The sequence below is a fragment of the Pristiophorus japonicus genome, chromosome 1, assembly GCF_044704955.1.
Source record: "Pristiophorus japonicus isolate sPriJap1 chromosome 1, sPriJap1.hap1, whole genome shotgun sequence".
In the NCBI taxonomy this organism is placed as follows: Eukaryota; Metazoa; Chordata; class Chondrichthyes; family Pristiophoridae; genus Pristiophorus; species Pristiophorus japonicus.
The window spans coordinates 155,636,242-155,654,042 of NC_091977.1; the positions used below are offsets into that span (position 1 = coordinate 155,636,242).

The 17,801-nt window shown below is 42.4% G+C and overlaps 1 protein-coding gene across 9 annotated transcripts in view; it reads left to right on the top strand.

The window, feature by feature from the left end:
- Positions 1-17,801, top strand: part of fbxl17 (F-box and leucine-rich repeat protein 17) — a 1,396,933-nt gene that overhangs the window by 1,303,180 nt on the left and 75,952 nt on the right. For all 9 annotated transcript variants that reach the window (XM_070884143.1, XM_070884142.1, XM_070884147.1 and 6 more), the window contains one exon: positions 14,706-14,848. In XM_070884143.1, the coding sequence (XP_070740244.1) occupies positions 14,706-14,848 (143 nt within the window). The remainder of the gene's footprint in view (positions 1-14,705; positions 14,849-17,801) is intronic.

The window sequence follows — 17,801 nt, forward strand, 5'->3', positions numbered from 1 at the left end:
TCGAGGGGCCAAATGGCCTCCTACTGCTCTTATTTCTCATGTTCTTATGTTCCAACAGCAGTATGGGAGTGCCTTCACCACGCAGACTGTCGCAGTTCAAGAAGGCAGCTCACCACCACCACCTTCTGAAGGGCAATAAATGCTGGCCTTGCCAGCGACGCCCACATCTCAGGAATGAATTTTTTTAAAGTCACTAGTTTTTCATTAGACAACTGATGACCACAGTTTACCTCACTAGGTTGATAGCAGACACCAAGACCTCTGCACAAGCCACATAGTGAAGTCCACATTTCAACTTAAAAAATGTGAAAACATTGCCACCATTCTCCTGACAACAGCATGGACACACATTGTACCCCAGCAAACGGTGCTTCCACGAGTTGGTATGAGCTTCACCAGAAACTGCTTGCTTGACCCAACCACTGAATCTAGGTTATACGAGTACATGTTCACCTGGTTATGACCAAGATAAACAACAACCTATATTTATATCGCATTTTTAATGGAACAACCATTAAACAATGTATCAGAGGACACTAGCAGTAAGTGAGAGAACAGTTCCGGGAGGTGGCCAAATGCGTCAGGTAGGTTTTGAGGAGACTGTTGAATGTAGAGAGTGGAAGGTGACAATACAGAAGAATTTCAAAAAATAATTCCATGGTTAGGCTGTGGTGGCTGAAGTCTAGAACTAATGGTGCAGTAGAAGGAGGAGGACAGACACAAAAGGCCAGAGTCAGAAGAATGAAGGGCACATTACAACAGTGACGACACTTCAAAAGTACTTAATTGGCTCTAAAGTACTTTTGGGCGTCCTGAGGTCGTGAAAGGCACTATATAAATGTAAGGAGGCTGAAGAACATTGAGAAGATTGTAAAAGTATAATGGAATGAGGTTATGAAGGGATCCGAATATGACTTATGAGGATTTTAAAGTCAAAGTGCTGAGGAATGGGGAGCCATTTAAATCCGAATATGACTGTGAGGATTTTAAAGTCAAAGTGCTGAAGACATGGGTGATATGTGTTTGAAACTTAATATAGAAAAGGATTTGAGCCGCAGAGCTCTGGATCAATTGGAGCTACAAGCTGGTGCTGAAGAGAGTGTTAAATAAATCAAGCCTTGAGGTAATGAAGTGAATTTGGCATATAGGCAGGTGATCGACTTGATGTGGAGTTTGAAACTCCGTTAAATCGGATGCAGCAAGGTTCAGCTTGACTGAACAGCTGGGAAGGGAAACAAAATCACAACGTTTATGCTAGGTCATAGGAACATACAAATTACTGGATGAAAAAAGACCACGGTCCATCAAGTTTACCTTCTATCCATCCTGGTAGTTGCATGATACAATGATAATAGAGTTGTTGTCTAATCATAGCAATCAATCTCTAGCAATTAGTCTGCAACAGACTCAGGATGTGAAGTGAAAAAATGGCCAGCGGTGGAAAGCTTTGAGAACCATGAGTCCAAAATCACCTGTTCCTCCCAACAGTACCACACTTACCATACATCATGTCCAAATTACTCATAAACTGTATCCCAAAATATTATTTTCTAAAACAAAACAACTAATTTGCATTTAAATGAATCAATTCTATCTGCTCCCACTATCTCCCTAGGGAGCCTGCTCCCCATCTTGTCGATGTCATGCTGCAGGATGTTCTGGCTAATCCACAAATTCATTAACAGTCAATCATACAGCACAGTGGCAGTCATGGAATGGAGTGTGGTGGGGAGGAGATGAATTTACCTCTCACACATCTGAAAGCTGACCACATGTCATGGATGATGCAGATAAGAATAGGATGGGTTACACAGTATTGGGCAAACACTAAATCTCCCTGTTAGACATGATAATAGGTTTCTGTATGAGTCCGATACCCAAATGCCCAAAATTGCTAGTTGAACTTAGTGCCAGCATAGAGCTCGAGGACTTGAATCATCATCATAGGCAGTCCCTCGGAATCGAGGAAGACTTGCTTCCACTCTTAACATGAGTTCTTAGGTGGCTGTACAGTCCAATACGAGAACCACAGTCTCTGTCACAGGTGGGGCAGATAGTCGTTGAGGGAAGGGGTGGGTGGGACTGGTTTGCCGCACGCTCTTTCCGCTGCCTGCACTTGATTTCTGCATGCTCTCGGCGACGAGACTCAGGGTGCTCAACGCCCTCCCGGATGCACTTCCTCCACTTCGGGCGGTCTTTGGCCAGGGACTCCCAGGTGTCAGTGGGGATGTCGCACTTTATCAGGGAGGCTTTGAGGGTGTCCTTGTAACGTTTCCGCTGCCTACCTTTGACTCGTTTGCCGTGAAGGAGTTCCGAACAGAGCGCTTGCTTTGGGAATCTTGTGTCAGGCATGCGAACTATGTGGCCTGCCCAGCGGAGCTAATCAAGTGTGGTCAGTGCTGTGATGCTGGCCTGGTCGAGGACATTAATGTTGGTGTGTCTGTCCTCCCAGAGATTTGTAGGATCTTGCGGAAACATCGTTGGTGGTATTTCTCCAGCGACTTGAGGTGTCTACTGTACATGGTCCATGTTTCTGAGCCATACAGGAGGACAGGTATTACTACAGCCTTGTAGACCATGAGCTTAGTGGCAGTTTTGAGGGCCTGGTCTTCAAACACTCTTTTCTTGAGGCAGCCAAAGGCTGCACTAGCGCACAGGAGGCGGTGTTGGATCTTGTCGTCAGTGCCTGCTCTTGTTGATAGGACATGAATATAACGTGAACAAACCTCAAGTGAGACTGGAGCTCAAAAGATGTTTTTTTCCTCACAGTGTACTGGATATGTGAAATAGATTTTCAGCACAAGCAATTAATTTTGTGTCGATGAACTTCTTTAAAAGAGAGCTGGATCAATATCTAGATAAGAACAGGATTGAAGCTTATGATGATAAACATTAATATGGTTGATCAAATAGTCTCTGGAACAGTCTGGCTCCTGTTCTGCTGGAATAGAGATGTTATCAGCTTCACAGCCTCAGCTTCTTTTACCAAAGCACTCCTGGATAACTTTACAAGCTTATTCCAATGAACTTTCCCTGTGTATTGTCAAAAACTAAATTAAACTTAAGAATGGTAGCGAACTATTTTGTTTGATAAACTCAATTTGTAACCAGTTATGATTCACAGCTCATAAGAACATAAGAAATAGAAGCAGGGATACGCCATTGGGCCCTTTGAGTCGACTCCACCATTCAATAAGATCATGGCTGATCTTCTAACTCAACTCCACCTTCCTGCCCTATCCTCATATCCCTTGATTCCCTTAGTATCCAAAAATCTAACGATCTCTGTCAACGACTGAGTATCCACAATCCTCTGGGGTAGAGAATTCCCAAGATTCACAAACCTTTGAGTGAAGAAATTTCTCCTCATCTCCTTAATGGCCAACCCCTTATTCTGTGAACCTTTGATTAGACTCCCTAGCCAGGGGAAACATCCTCTCAGCATCCACCCTGGCCACCCCCTTAAGAATTTTATGTGTTTCAATCATATCATCTCTCATTCTTCTGAATTTTAGGGAATATAGTCCAATCTACTCAATTTCTCCTAATAGGACAATCTCCTCATTCCAGAAATCAGTCTAGTGAACCTTCATTGCACTCCCTCTAAGGCAAGTATTTCCTTCCTTAAGAAAGGAGACCAAAATTGTACACTGTATTTCTGTTGTGGTCTTACCAAGGCCTGATATCATTGCAGTAGGACTTCTTTACTGTTGTACTCCAATCCCTTTGTAATAAAAGCCAACATACCATTTGCTTTTCTAATTGCTTGCTCTACCTACATGTTACCGTTTTGTGATTCATGTAAAAGGACAACCAGGTCTAACTGAATACCAACATTTCCCAGTTTCTCTCCTTTTTAAAAATTATTCGACTTTGGAATCAAAAACACAATTTCTAAAGTTGCGGATGACACCAAATTGGGGGCTAGTCAATACTGAGGAGGACTGCAACAAATTACAGGAGGACATTAATAAACTTGCAGAATGGGTATATAATTGACAAATGAAGTTCAACACAGATAAATGTGAGGTATTACATTTTGGTGGGAAGAATAGGGAGGTCACTTATTACTTAGAGGGTGTGAGTCTAGGTGGGGTAGAGGAACAAAGGGATCTCGGCGTACAAATACACAAATCACTAAAAGTTCAGACACAGGTTGTCAAGGCCATAAAAAAGCACACCAAGCACTAGGGTTTATTTCTAGAGGTATAGAATTGAAAAGTAGGGAAATTATGCTAAACCGGTATCGAACCTTGGTTATACTGCACATGGGGCTGCATTTTCTCTTTGTTGCTGTCTTTGTTCGTGCCCTGGAGGAACGGTAATGGCAGTGAGGATGATTTCCGGGCAGGCGGCCAGCTCCCAGTGTCCCGCTGGGAAATTTGTTGCCGGTTTTGCAGGGGCGCCAAGCAGCACTGCCTGGGAGCCTCAAGCCGGTGATGGTCTTGTGCCCTAAAAGAGGTGTGCGATGCCTCCCTTAGTGCTCCGCTCCACACTCAGGGCCCAGATGGCAAATGTTGTGGCTGCAAGCGCAAACCATTTCCCAGCGCAAACTTTACCGCCCCGCTGCCATTCCCGCCCCAAAATGACCAGAACCGAAAATCCAGCCATTAGAGTACTGCATGCACTCCTGGTTGCCATATTCTAGAAAGAATATAGAGGCACTGGAGATGGTGCAGAAAAGATTTACAAGGATACCAGAAATGCGAGGGTATACATATCAGGAAAGGATGAACAGGGTAGGGTCTTCTCTTGAAAAAGAAGGCTGAGTGGTGACCTAATAGAGTCGTTAAAATTATGAAAGGTTTTGATAGAGTGGATACAGAGAGAATGTTTCCACTTGTGGGGAAGAGCATAACTAGAGGCCACCAATTAATCGTGAATTCAGAAGAAAATTCTATACCCAAAGAATGGCAAGAATGTGGAACTCGTGACCATGGGGAGTGGCTGAAGCGAATAGATGCATTTAAGGGAAGGCTAGACAAGCATATGAGGGAGAAGGGAATAGAGGGTTATGTGGCTAGATTTAGATGAGGAAAGACGGGAGGAGGCTCAAATGGAGCATAAGCGCTGGCTTGGACTGGTTGGACCGAATGGCCTGTTTCTGTGCTGTATATCCTATGTAATATTCTGCTTTTCCATTTTTCCTCTCAAAGTGAATAACTTCACATTTCTCCACATTATATTCCATCTGCCCCACGTTCTTGCCCCCTCTAACCTGTTTATATTGCTTTGCAGCCTCTTTGCATCCTCCTCGCAGCTTACTTTCTCACCTAGCAAATTTGGATACATTACGCTCGGTCCCCTCATCTACTTCCAGCTGGGTGGGACTGCACACGCCTGGTTCCATTCTTATCTATCTAATCATAGCCAGAAAATCACTTGCAATGGCTTCTCTTCCCACTCCTGCATCGTTACCTCTGGTGTCCCCCAAGGCTCTATCCTTGGCCCCTTCTTATTTATCATCTATATCTTGCCTCTTGGCAACATCATCCGAAAACACAGTGTCAGTTTCCACATGTACGTTGATGACATCCAGCTCTGCCCCACCACCACTCCTCTCCATCTCTCCATGGTCTCTAAGTTGTCAGACTGCTTGTCTGACATTCAGTACTGGATGAGCAGAAAATTTCTCCATTGTCTTTGGTCCCCGCCACAAACTGCGTTCCCTCGCCACCGATTCCATCCCTCTACCTAGCATCTGTCTGAGGCTGAACCAGAGTGTTCACAACCTAGGTGTCATATTTGACCCTGAACTGAGCATCCAGCCATGTATTCGCAGCATAACTAAAACTGCCTATTTCCACCTCCGTAACATTGCCTGTCTCCGCCCCTGCCTCAGCTCATGTGCTGCTGAAACATTTATTCATGCCTTTGTTACCTCTAGACTTGACTATTCCAACTCACTCCTGGCTAGCCTCCCACATTCTGCCCTACATAAACTTGAGGTCATCCAAAACTCAGCAGTCCGTATCCTAACTCGCACCAAGTCCCACTCACCCATCACCCCTGTGCTCGCTGACCTACATTGGCTCCCGGTTATCAACACCTTGATTTCAAAATTCTCATCCTTGTTTTCAAATCCCTCCACGGCCTCGCCCCCTCCCTATCTCTGTAATCTCCTTCAGCCTCACAACCCCCCATGATGTCTGCGCTCCTCAAATTCTGCCCTCTTGAGCATCCCTGATTATAACTGCTCAACCATAGGTGGCTGTGCCTTCATCTGCCTAGGCCTCAAGCTCTGGAACTCCCTCCCTAAACCTCTCTGCCTCTCCGCCAATCTTTCCTCCTTTAAGAGGCTCCTTAAAACCTACCTCTTCGACCAAGCTTTTGGTCATCTGCCGTAATTTCTTCTTCAGTGGCTCAGTGTCAAATTTATTTGTTTTGTCTTATAACACTCCTGTGAAGCGCCTTGGGATGTTTTACTATGTTTGTTAAATGCACTATATACAAACAAGTTGTTGTTGTTAATATAGATTGTGAATAGCTGGGGCCCGAGCACTGATCCTTGTGGTACCCCCACTAGTTACAGCCTGTCAACCCAAAAATAATCCGTTTATTCCTACTCTGTTTTCTGTTTGTTAACCAATCCTCAATCCATGCTAATATATTCCCCCATCCCATGAGTCCTAATTTTATGTATTAACCTCTTGTGTGGCACTTTATCGAATGCTTTTTGAAAATCCAAATACACTACATCCACTAGTTTCCTCCATATCTACCCGGCTAGTTGCAACCGGAAAAAACTCGTTAACACATTTGTAAAACAAGATTCCCCTTTCATAAATCCATGTTGACTTTGCCCAATCATATTATGATTTTCTAAGTGCCCTATTACCACATCCCTAATAATAGATTCTAGCATTTATAATAGGAAAACACATCCCACCTTAAACAGCCTAATGTTCCAAAGTTGGAGTGTTTGCATTTCCTAAGAATCCTGAGCTGAACCAGCACTGAGGAGTTGTTCCTGTGCAGAGTAAATATGAAGGGGGGAAATTGCCCTTCGTCCCGATTGGGGCGGATAATTCGAATTATTACTGCCTGGCAGGAGTCAGAGGGATGAGCTGCAAAATTTGGCTCTTTAACTTTGTCACCGTCTCCCAGCATCCGGGGCGGTGTAGGGGCGGGTTTGCGGGTCGGTAACGAGGCAGTGTCCATTACTGCCACGCTGTTCATGTTAGCGCGGTGGTGATGATGTCAGGAGTCAACCAACACTTAAAACAAAATGGCTGAGGCGGCGGTACACCCTCCTCTTTAAGGGCAGCCTCACCGCAGAGCCACTGGCAGCTTCCCACCTCGTAATTTTCCCCGCAGTGCGGAAAAGGGGTTATCGCTCGGCGGTAAGGGATAGTGCACCGGGCGGGGCGGAAGCACAGGGCACAGCGGATACCCATTTCCACCGGCTCTGGGGCAATTGCGCATGGGTTCACCTGCCACCTGCCCCTGGGCGGAAAGACCTTGCCGTCTCATTAACGCGGTAATGGGCCTTGAAAAAAGGGACAATTTTGGACCTGAAGTGTTTATTTTATTATCGTGATTTGTTATGACCTGGAATGCACTGCCTGAAAGGGTGGTGAAAGCAGATTCAATAGTAACTTTCAAAAGGGAATTGGATTAATGCTTGAAATGGAGAAATTTACAAGGCTAATGGGCAAAGAGCCAGCAGAGATATGATGGGTCGAATAGCCTGTGATGTATAATTCTATGAAGTAACTTTTTCCTGGGCACATAGGGAATCACCGTAGTATCTCAGACTGTTGTTTCAGTTGAATAATGCTGTTTGGGTCAATGATGTGTAATTTTGTCTCCCAAATTTAGCTCTCCACAAGTTACTCATTCAAAATATTGAAGCCCACGCAAAGTCCCACACTCCGATCATCCCTGACTTCTCCAAGCTGTATTGTATCCCCATATCCCAGCAAGTTGATTTCAAAATTCTTGTCCCTACTTTCAAATCCACCCATTGTTTCATCCCATCCCATCCTAGTTACCTCTCGTTTTTCAATCCCCCACTTGCCTTCAATTCCTAACCCAAAATGGATTACAGACAAATTAAAACTGATATAAAGAGGTAAAACTGTCTACAAATCCTGCAGAGAAAAGGAGGAATGGGTTCACTGGAAGAAATTTAAGAAAATGGAGAAAAAAGTTAAAATGGAGATCCAAAGGGCAAAGGAAGGCTAAGGTTTAGCCTAAGCTGCTATGCTTTTTTCTAACAGTAAATAAATTTTACAGCACTCTAACAGTAAGAGAGCACTCAGAGAAGAGGCAGAAACTATAAAGGTTGCAAATGGAGCCAAAACTGAGGATGAGCAAAAGACAGTCAATATTCTGATTCATTACTTCACAAGGGAAGATATGAACAATGTGCCTTCCCCAAACATATGCCAAGTGTAATCAATTACTTTGTTGTTAATGAGATGGAAGTTCGAACTAAGTTAAATTGGCTCATAACAAATAAATCACCAGAACTCGATGGTATTTATTCCAGAGTGCTGAGAAAGACTAGCTAGGAGATTTGAGGCACGAACAACCATTATGATGGAGCCAGGAGTGACCAGTAGACAAAAAGGGGGTTAAAACAGACCCATCAGTTGCACCTCCATTCCATGTAAAATAATAGAATTGATCATCAGGAGTAAACACAAAGAGTCTAAGTATAATAACAAGCAAGTATACAGTAACCAACATGGATTCAGACGGAGAAGATCATTGCCAAAACCATTTGACAAAGTCCCTCATGAAAGTCTATTCATCAAACACAAATCTGGGAGATTCAGGGTAAATCCTGGGAATAGATAATAAACTCATTGAAGGGTAGAAATCAACAAATACTGGTTAGAGGAGTTATGTTGGGTTAGGGGGAGTCTCAAGGGTATGCTCCAGGGCTCAGTGGTGGAACCACAGTTGTTTTTCATTTAAATAAATGACCTCGAATCAGAAACTGAATGTAAAATGGTCAAATTTGTTGATGATACCAAACTGGGAGGTCAGTGGAATCGGAGAAAGCAGCACAAAAATTCAAGAGTCAGTTGAATAAAATAGGTATGTTGTCAGAGTAATGGCAGAGGAAATTCAATGCAGGAAGTAAAAACTACTGCACATGGGTTGTAAAAATAAGCAACATATACATACCATACTCCACGAATGGTGTTGAAGTTGCTAACAATGATTTGGCAAGAGACCAGTGAGTCTTAGTAGATGCTACACTAAACATGTCCAACCAATAGAGAGCAGCAATCAACAAAGCCAATATATAACCAACACAGCTGAATTTAAATCAATAAAAGTCATGATCATACTGTACAGTGCTCTGGTCAGACCACACCCTGAGAGCTATGTCCAGTTCTGGTCACTGAGACATGAGGGAGATATTCAAGCATTGGAGGCTGTGCAGAGAGGGTCCACAAAGCTAATCCCTGGTGTCAGGGATTTGAGATATGAGGAAAGACTGCAGAGACTTGGGCTTTTCAGCATGGAAAGGAGATGTCTGAGAGCTAATCTTCTCAAGATATATAAAATACTAAATGGTATGGAAAAGTTAAATCTGGGATATTAGTTTAAATTAAATTGTGGATTTAAGCCATGGGACACAGTTTCAAATAAGTGAAAGAAATTCTCAGGACTGACATTTAGTTCTTCACACAGAAAGTGTTCAATACTTGGAATCAACCTCCGGATAAAATGGTGGTAGTGAAAACTCTGGAATCATTTAAGAAGCAATTGGATACTCAAATTGGGTCACTGTTGGGAGGCTTCTGGATGGGTGAAGCAGTATGGACTGAATGGTCCTCCTCATTCATAATTATCTTGAGATAACTTCCCACACAAGGATTGCTATAGATATGCAAATTGTTGCTCAGTGACCTTAGGGAAACATTCATAAATGTTGTCTTCTTTGAGGTTTTAACAATAGTTAATAACTGTTTGAAGAGACTACATTTAAAATCTGGTCAGGTCAGTAATGAAGCAGTTGTATATGGTCCATGGAAGTTGTAGGCTGAATAGTCTTGTCTTGTGCCTTATTTCCCCTTCTCATCCCATACTTTTTTACATTCTTAATGGCAGCAGTGGCAATTATAGCATGCCTCATCTGAAAGCATCTTCGACTTTCTTTCAGTAGGCAGAATTTTTTTGTGAGATGCTGTTCTGAATTTGAAGTGTGTTTCTGAGATGTGGAATAAAGAGCTATCTATAAGAAGTAACTTATCATTACTGTCATATTTTGTTTTTGTGCAGCTGAGTAATGTTGTTGAAGACTTTATGAGGTCTACCCTGTTTATAGTGAGCCACCAAAAGACTCAATAATAATATGGTGCTTGTGTGTAATACAAAAACTTGTTACCGGCCACTGACTGAACAGAGCATGTCATATTACTAAGGCTGCTCAAAAATAATAATTACACTGTTCTCAAAAACCTTTTTTTGTAGTTGGAACTGCTTACATGTATAAAATGTAAGATTTGTTTTACCATTTTACCCTTTTTTTAAAAAGAAGAGACATTCAGTTATATAGTGCTTTACCAAGTCTCTCAGAAATATCTCGAAACACTTTACCGACAATAAATTAATCTGAAATGCCGTGACTGTTGTTATGTGGACAAACACCGCAGACATTTAGCACACTGCAGCTTTTATAAACATCAATTAATCACTAGCTAATTTGTTTTTGGAGGTATTGATGGAGAAATGTTGGCCAAGTCACCAAGAAAGAACCTCACTCTTCTTAGAATATGTCTACCTGAACCACTGGAACCACCGTAATGGGCAGTTCAACATCTCATTCAAAGCACAATACCCCCAACAGTACAGCACCTCATTCATACCATATTGGAGTGTAATTTTGTTTTATTCGTTCATGGGATGTGAGTGTTGCTGGCAAAGCAAGCATTTATTGCCCATCCCTAATTGCCTTTCAGAAGGTGGTGATGAGCCGCCTTCTTGAACCACTGCGGTTCTGTGGTGAAGGTACTCCAACGGTGCTATTCGCAATCTTGGTGTCATATGTGCAATCTGTTTCATCCTCACAACCCCACAAAATGTCTGCACTCCTCAAATTCTGCCCTCTTGAGCATTCCTCATTATAATTGCTCAACCATCAGTGGCCGTGCCTTCAGTTGTTTGGGCCCTAACTCTGGAACTCCCTCCATAAACCTCTACCTCTCTTTCCTCCTTGAAGATGCTCCTTAAAATCTACCTCTTTAACCAAGCTTTTGGTCATCTGCCGTAATTTCTTCTTATGTGGCTCGGTGTTAAATTTATCTGTTTTGTCTTGTAACACTGCTGTGAAGTGCCTTGGGACATTTTACTACGTTAAAGATGCTATATAAATAAAAGTTGTTGTTGTATTTGACCTTGAGCTTCCGACCACACATCCATAGCATAACTGAGACCGCCTATTTCCACCTCCGTAACATCGCCCGTTTCCACCCTCGCCTCAGCCCATCCACTGCTGAAACCCTCATCCATGCCTTTGTTACCTCGAGACTTGATTATTCCCATGCACTCCTGGCTGGCTTCCCATATTCTATCCTACGTAAATTGAGCTGATCCAAAACTCGGCTGCCCGTGTCCTAGCCCGCACCAAATCCCACTCACCCATCACCCCTGTGCATGCCGACCTACACTGGCTCCCGGTTAAGCAGCACCTTGATTTCAAAATTCTCATCCTTGTTTTGAAATCACTCCATGGCCTTGCCCCTCCCTATCTCTGTAGTCTCCTTCAGCCCCACAACCCCTTCTAGTTCTGGCCACTTGAGCACCCCTGATTATAATCATTCAACTATTGATGGCCGTGCCTTCTATTGCCTAGGCCTTAAGCTCTAGAATTCCCTCCCTAAACCTCTCCACCTCTCTGCCTCTCTTTCCTCTTTTAAGCTGCTCCTTAAAACCTACCTCTTCCACCTGTTCTAATTTCTCCTTATGTGACTCGGCATCAAATTTTTTGTCTTGTACTACTCCTGTGAAGAGCCTTGGGATGTTTCACTACAATAAAGGTGCTATCTAAATACAAATTGTTGTTGTTAGGAAGGGAGTTCCAGGATTTTGAGCCAGCAATGATGAAGGAATGGCGATATATTTCCAAGTCAGGATGGTGTGTGAGTTGGAGGGGAACTTGTCGTTGATGGTGTTCCCATGCGCCTGCTGCCCTTGTCCTTCTATGTGTTAGAGATCACAGGTTTGGGAGGTGCTACCGAAGAAGCCTTGACAAGTTGCTGCAGTGCATCTTATAGATGGTACACACTGCAGCCACGGTGCGCCGGTGGTGGAGGGAGTGAATGTTTAAGGTGGTGGATGGGGTGCCATCAAGCGGGCTGCTTTGTCCTGGATGATGTTGAGCTTCTTGAGTGTTGTTGGAGCAGCACGCATCCAGGCAAGTGGAGAGTATTCCATCACACTCCTGACTTGTGCCTTGTAGATAGTGAAAGGCTTTTGGGAGTCTAAAGATGAGACAATCGCTGCAGAATACCCAGCCTCTGACCTGTTCTTGTAGCCACAGTATTTATGTGGCTGATCCAGTTAAGTTTCTGGTAAATGGTGACCCCCAGGATGTTGATGGTGGGGGACTCGGCGATGTTAATGCTGTTGAATGTCAAGGAACGATGGTCAAACTCTTTCTTGTTGGAGATGGTCATTGCCTGGCACTTGTGTGGTGTGAATGTTACTTGCAGCCTATATTAAGTCCTGCAGTGGCACTTAAAAAGATGCTATTCTGATATTATGATGTAAGATGGTAATTGACTGTAAATATAACAACAAAAAGTTATTAACTACAGCCATCTCTGTTGTTTAGTCATTGGTTAAATATACTGTAATGTGTGGTGGATATCACAGTCTGATTTTTGGACTTCAGGACATAGGATTGCAGTTTCTAAATGGATGGAAGGCAAGGTATATTAGCACACTGTCTTGAGCCGGATGTGAAACTAACCAAGACTGATGAGATGAAGGTTTTCTTTCCCTGCCAAGCATTAGTATCCTCTGCAAAATCAATTTGCTTAATCTCAACCCAGGTCTTAGCATCTGCTGATTCACAGAACAATGCTGCCCGTAGTTTGCAACAAGCTGACAGTCTCATTCAGTGGATCCATTAGGAGGACTGAGGGAGAACGTAGAAAAATTTACAATGGTCAACTAGGTGATGTTCTCATGAGATTAAGGGTAAGGTACCCTGAGAGTATAGGATGCATAGAGTAGAGGAAGCTTTATTTTTGTTTGATTACTTTCTCTTTATCTCTCTCTTCTCCTCATCCCGCCCCCCCCCGCCCCCATGCAGATATCATTATGCAGTCATCTTAGAGTGTCTGCATACTATACCAGTGGGACTAAAGATTTATCTAAATTTAGACAGTTACTGATTTGATTTGGCACTGAAGATTTAAGTAACTGCAATGTATTGTTGCACTGTAGAATGTTTATCTTGATATTTTGGGTTTACAACCAACAGATAAATTCCGTTTGAACTATGACCACGTCATTTAGTCAGCAAGAAAAGACTCACAGTAGTCTCCATTTGTAAGGCAATAACGTGGAGAAATCTTCATGACTATCAACTGCACTCGTATTCCAAAGGCAAATTGGTCCTTAAGCATAGGAAACTCACCTTTTATTGTTGGACATAATTCTAAAATATGTGGAGGATCAGTGAGTGAAAGAAACTAATGTCACATTATGGTCTTCCTTATTCCTTGAATGTAGTTTATCTTTTAACAAACCTCGATCCTACCAACTTTCCTCACTGTTTTTAACAAATTTAATGCACACAGGCATTTAAGATAAGTAAAGATTAATTAGTGGATTTAATTTTAATTATTTGTAGGGTATGGGGAAGTATATATGACTCTTGCATGAAGTAACAAATGAGGTGGTTATAGTTCAAGTGTCAGACTCGCCTCGGAGTCACAAGGTCGTGGGTTGAGGCCCCGCTCCAGTGACCCGAGCACATAATCTAGGCTGAAACTTCAGTGCAGTACTGAGGGAATGCAAAGAACAGCTGTATGAAAGAAAATAAATAACTTTTAAACTGAGCAGATTTTGAAGCCTAAAAAAGACACTGAGTTCTAGAGTGGTTACTTATGAAAAACTCAGATTAACTGGTCATTCATCTCATAGCTTTTTGTGGGATTTTGCTGTGTTTAAAATTACTGTCACATTTACCGACATAACAGGAACTTCACAATGTAATTCATTCCAGGTGACATTTCTGTTCCATGTAATAAGGGGCTATATAAATGCAAATTATTTTCTTTCACACATCTGTTCTTGGCTAGTTTACTGGATCCTTTACAGCATAGCTGAATTCTTGCATTCCTCTTTTCCTTTTACTTGTAATTCAAACTTTTCCTACTTCATCCTTCCCTCAATCACTTATATCTGTTTAGTGAGGTAGTAGTCAAACAATTCAGGGTGATTTGGATAGATCTGGAATCAATTATGGTGTAAAGTGAGCCTCCTAATCACTGCGCTGGTGCTGCCTTCCCTTTGGTGATTTTTAAATTGAGCTGAACGTTACTTTTTTTGAGAAAAGGAGAGATTCATTGAGTATGTTGTCTTGAGCTACACTCACACCCTTCTCAGTAGTCAAGTCAAGTAAGAGTCAGCAGTTAGTAAAATACTGGCCTCAGGTAATTACCATTTTACATTAATGTGATTATAATGATTCTGTGCTCACAACAAATTGATAAGTTCTTTATTTGTTGCAGCTCTGATAGCGATTGGACAGTATAGTACAACCATTGAAACAGTGGATGTAGGCTGGTGTAAAGAAATCACAGATAAGGGAGCAACCCAGATCTCGCAGACCAGCAAGTCCCTCAGGTACTTGGGACTGATGAGGTGTGATAAGGTAAGAGGCTTCATTGAGGCACTTAAGATTAGCACAACTTTGCCATATTAATGCTTCATTGACTTGCTTAACAACTGTCTCGTATGTTCAGTTTTGTAATGGTCACAAAGCCAATACAGACTGATAGGGATGCCACGGTTTATCTATTGTATAAGAATATGCCTGCCATATTGAAAACATTAAATAACATTTTAAAAGAAGAATGCTGTAAATATGTTGTAATCAAATTAAAATGTAGTGTGCATAAAATAAAAATTACCGCATTACCCACCGATCCTTCTCCCATGATTACTGAGTAACTTTCTCGGACCAACATTCATGTTTAAAGCAAAGATGCTTATTCTCCAGGGAGGTCTCCTGTATCATTTTCTAAGATTAGTGGAATCATTCTTGAGTTATTTGAAGGCACAATTTAGGAAAGGATTAAAAATAATGCTGATATATTCCCCTTTCCCCACATAGGAAGGTCCTAGAGATAAACAAACTGCATCTGTGGAAAGTATCATTTCTTTTTCTTTTTTTTGATGAATTTTTGTGATTGTCAAAGCAAGGGCTGTCCATGCCGAAGAAAGGAACAGTTTTCTACTTTCAGTGTCAGTGTTAACATTGAGCACTGTCAGATCAAATTTTAAATAACAGCCATGTGCAGAGTAAGGTGCTGCTATTTGGTGTCTCTCCCAGCTTTTCTTGTTCAAGACCAAAGGCAGTTTTTATAAACAGATCCACACCTCCTGTGATCTGGAATTGACATCCTGTGTATGTTGTGAATGACACCTGGGAGTCCTTGGCCCAAGACCTCCCTAAGTGGAGGAAGTGCCTCCGAGAGGGCGCTGAGCACCTCAAGTCTCGTCGCCGAGAGCATGCAGAAATCAAGCGCAGACAGCCGAAAGAGCGTGCGGCAAACCAGTCCCATCCACCCCTTCCCTCAATGACTGTCTGTCCCACCTGTGACAGAGTCTGTGGCTCTCGTATTGGACTGTTCAGCTACCAAAGAACTCACTTCAGGAGTGGAAGCAAGTCTTCCTCGATTCCGAGGGACTGCCTAAGATGATGTTGTGAATGGGACTACCGTGCCATAGGATCAACAATTTCCATTTTACCACAATACTTGCACAAAGATTGAGTGGGCTGCTCATCCGCTGTCCTGCCCATTCCAAAGAGTGGGAGATACACACTGTCAGATGGTATAATCTAATCGAATTTATTTTCAAGAATAAGAGTTACACTCAGCAAAAAAGTACAGCAAGTAATTAACAATGCAGTATCAAACTTACACAATACTTTAAAAAATAATAATACAGTTCAAACTCCTAAGCATAGAAAGTGCGAGACTTCATGGTCGGCACATAACCTCCCGACGTACAAGTGAACAGGACAGAATTGGGGCTACGGTATTGTAGCACTATTTCAAACCCGAATCTAGTAAGGCTCCCATTGGCAGCCGAGTCTTGTAATTTCTGCCCTTCAATGACTTTTTCCAGATTCTTTTAACTGAGTCTTTGGCAAATGTAATGTGAGTGCTTCTGCTCTACAAAGCCCCTCACAATGTTTCAACATAGATAAAAACAGACAAACTGGGAACTGGAGAATGGGGAAAATCAGAAGCATTTATTCCAAGCAAGCTGTGATACTTCCACACTAAAGTACTTCTTTCCCACTAGACAGGCAACCATGTTATTAATCAGTTTTAACATTCAGGTAAGTCTCAGACTTCTGGTTATTCTAGTGAGTTGATTGCTTTTGACACTTACCTTGCAGATCAAATAGCTTGGTTCCAGGAACAAGTTTTGCATAAATTTAACATTTCAAAGACATGAGGGAATTTTTGGTGCAATTAACTTGTATTGACTTCATTCCAAGAAACTGGCTGAACTGAACAGCTCAGATGAAATATTTGCTGCACAAAGACAGAATAATTTGTTTTTTAAAACACCTGAAGTCATTTTGTAAACATTTTTTTCTTAAATGAATCCAGTACAGATTGTTTGCATGATAGAGCTTTAGTTCCATTGCATAATAAATCATTTATGTAGCACCTTTCATGACCTCGGGACATCCAAAAGCGCTTTATAGCCAATGGAATACTTCTGAAGTGTAGTCATTGTTGTACTGTAGTAAATGCAGCAGCCAATTTGTGCACAGCAAGCTCCCATGAGCAGCAATGAGATAAATGACCAGATAATCTGATTCCCTATTGACGATGGAACCATGACGCACTCACTTGCTCTTCTTCAAAATAGTGCCATGGGATCTTTTTCGTCCACCTGAGAGGGCAAACTAGGTTTAACATCTCATCTGAAAAATGGCACCTCCACCAGTGCAGCATTCCCTCAGTATTGCACTGGAGTGTCAGCTGCATTATGTGCTCAAGTCTCTGGAGTGGGACTTCAACCCACAACCCACAACCTTTTGACTCAGGGGCGCGAGTGCTATAAACTGAGCCAAGGCTGACAATATATAGAGAGCCAATTCAGTCTCAAGAGGTCTCAACTGACACTCAGCAGACAGCCATCTCAGTGACTTCAGTCACTGGGGAGCACATAGAAGGAGATTCAGTTGCACACAAATCATATCCATTCAAGAAAAGGAAGCAGGGTGATGCATAACAGAGGACGACATACACGGACACTTGTAAGGAATAAATGTTTGGTAGCACTTTTGCAATTTTGTATTCAGAGTGTTCTTGCTCTTGTCTTGGTACTGGTTCATCATAAGGACGGAAGCTGATAAATGAAACCATATGCAGCATTGGCCAATATTGGGTAGGGTACAATAGGTTGTCATCATCATCATCATCATCATCATCATAGGCAGTCCCTCGAAACGAGGATGACTTGCTTCCACGCCGAAAAGGGATGAGTTCACAGGTGTTTCAATGAAGGACCTAATATTCTGGATCCCGAACTACATCTTGAAGGGTGGAAGATGCCTGTGCGTGGATTTTGTTTAACAT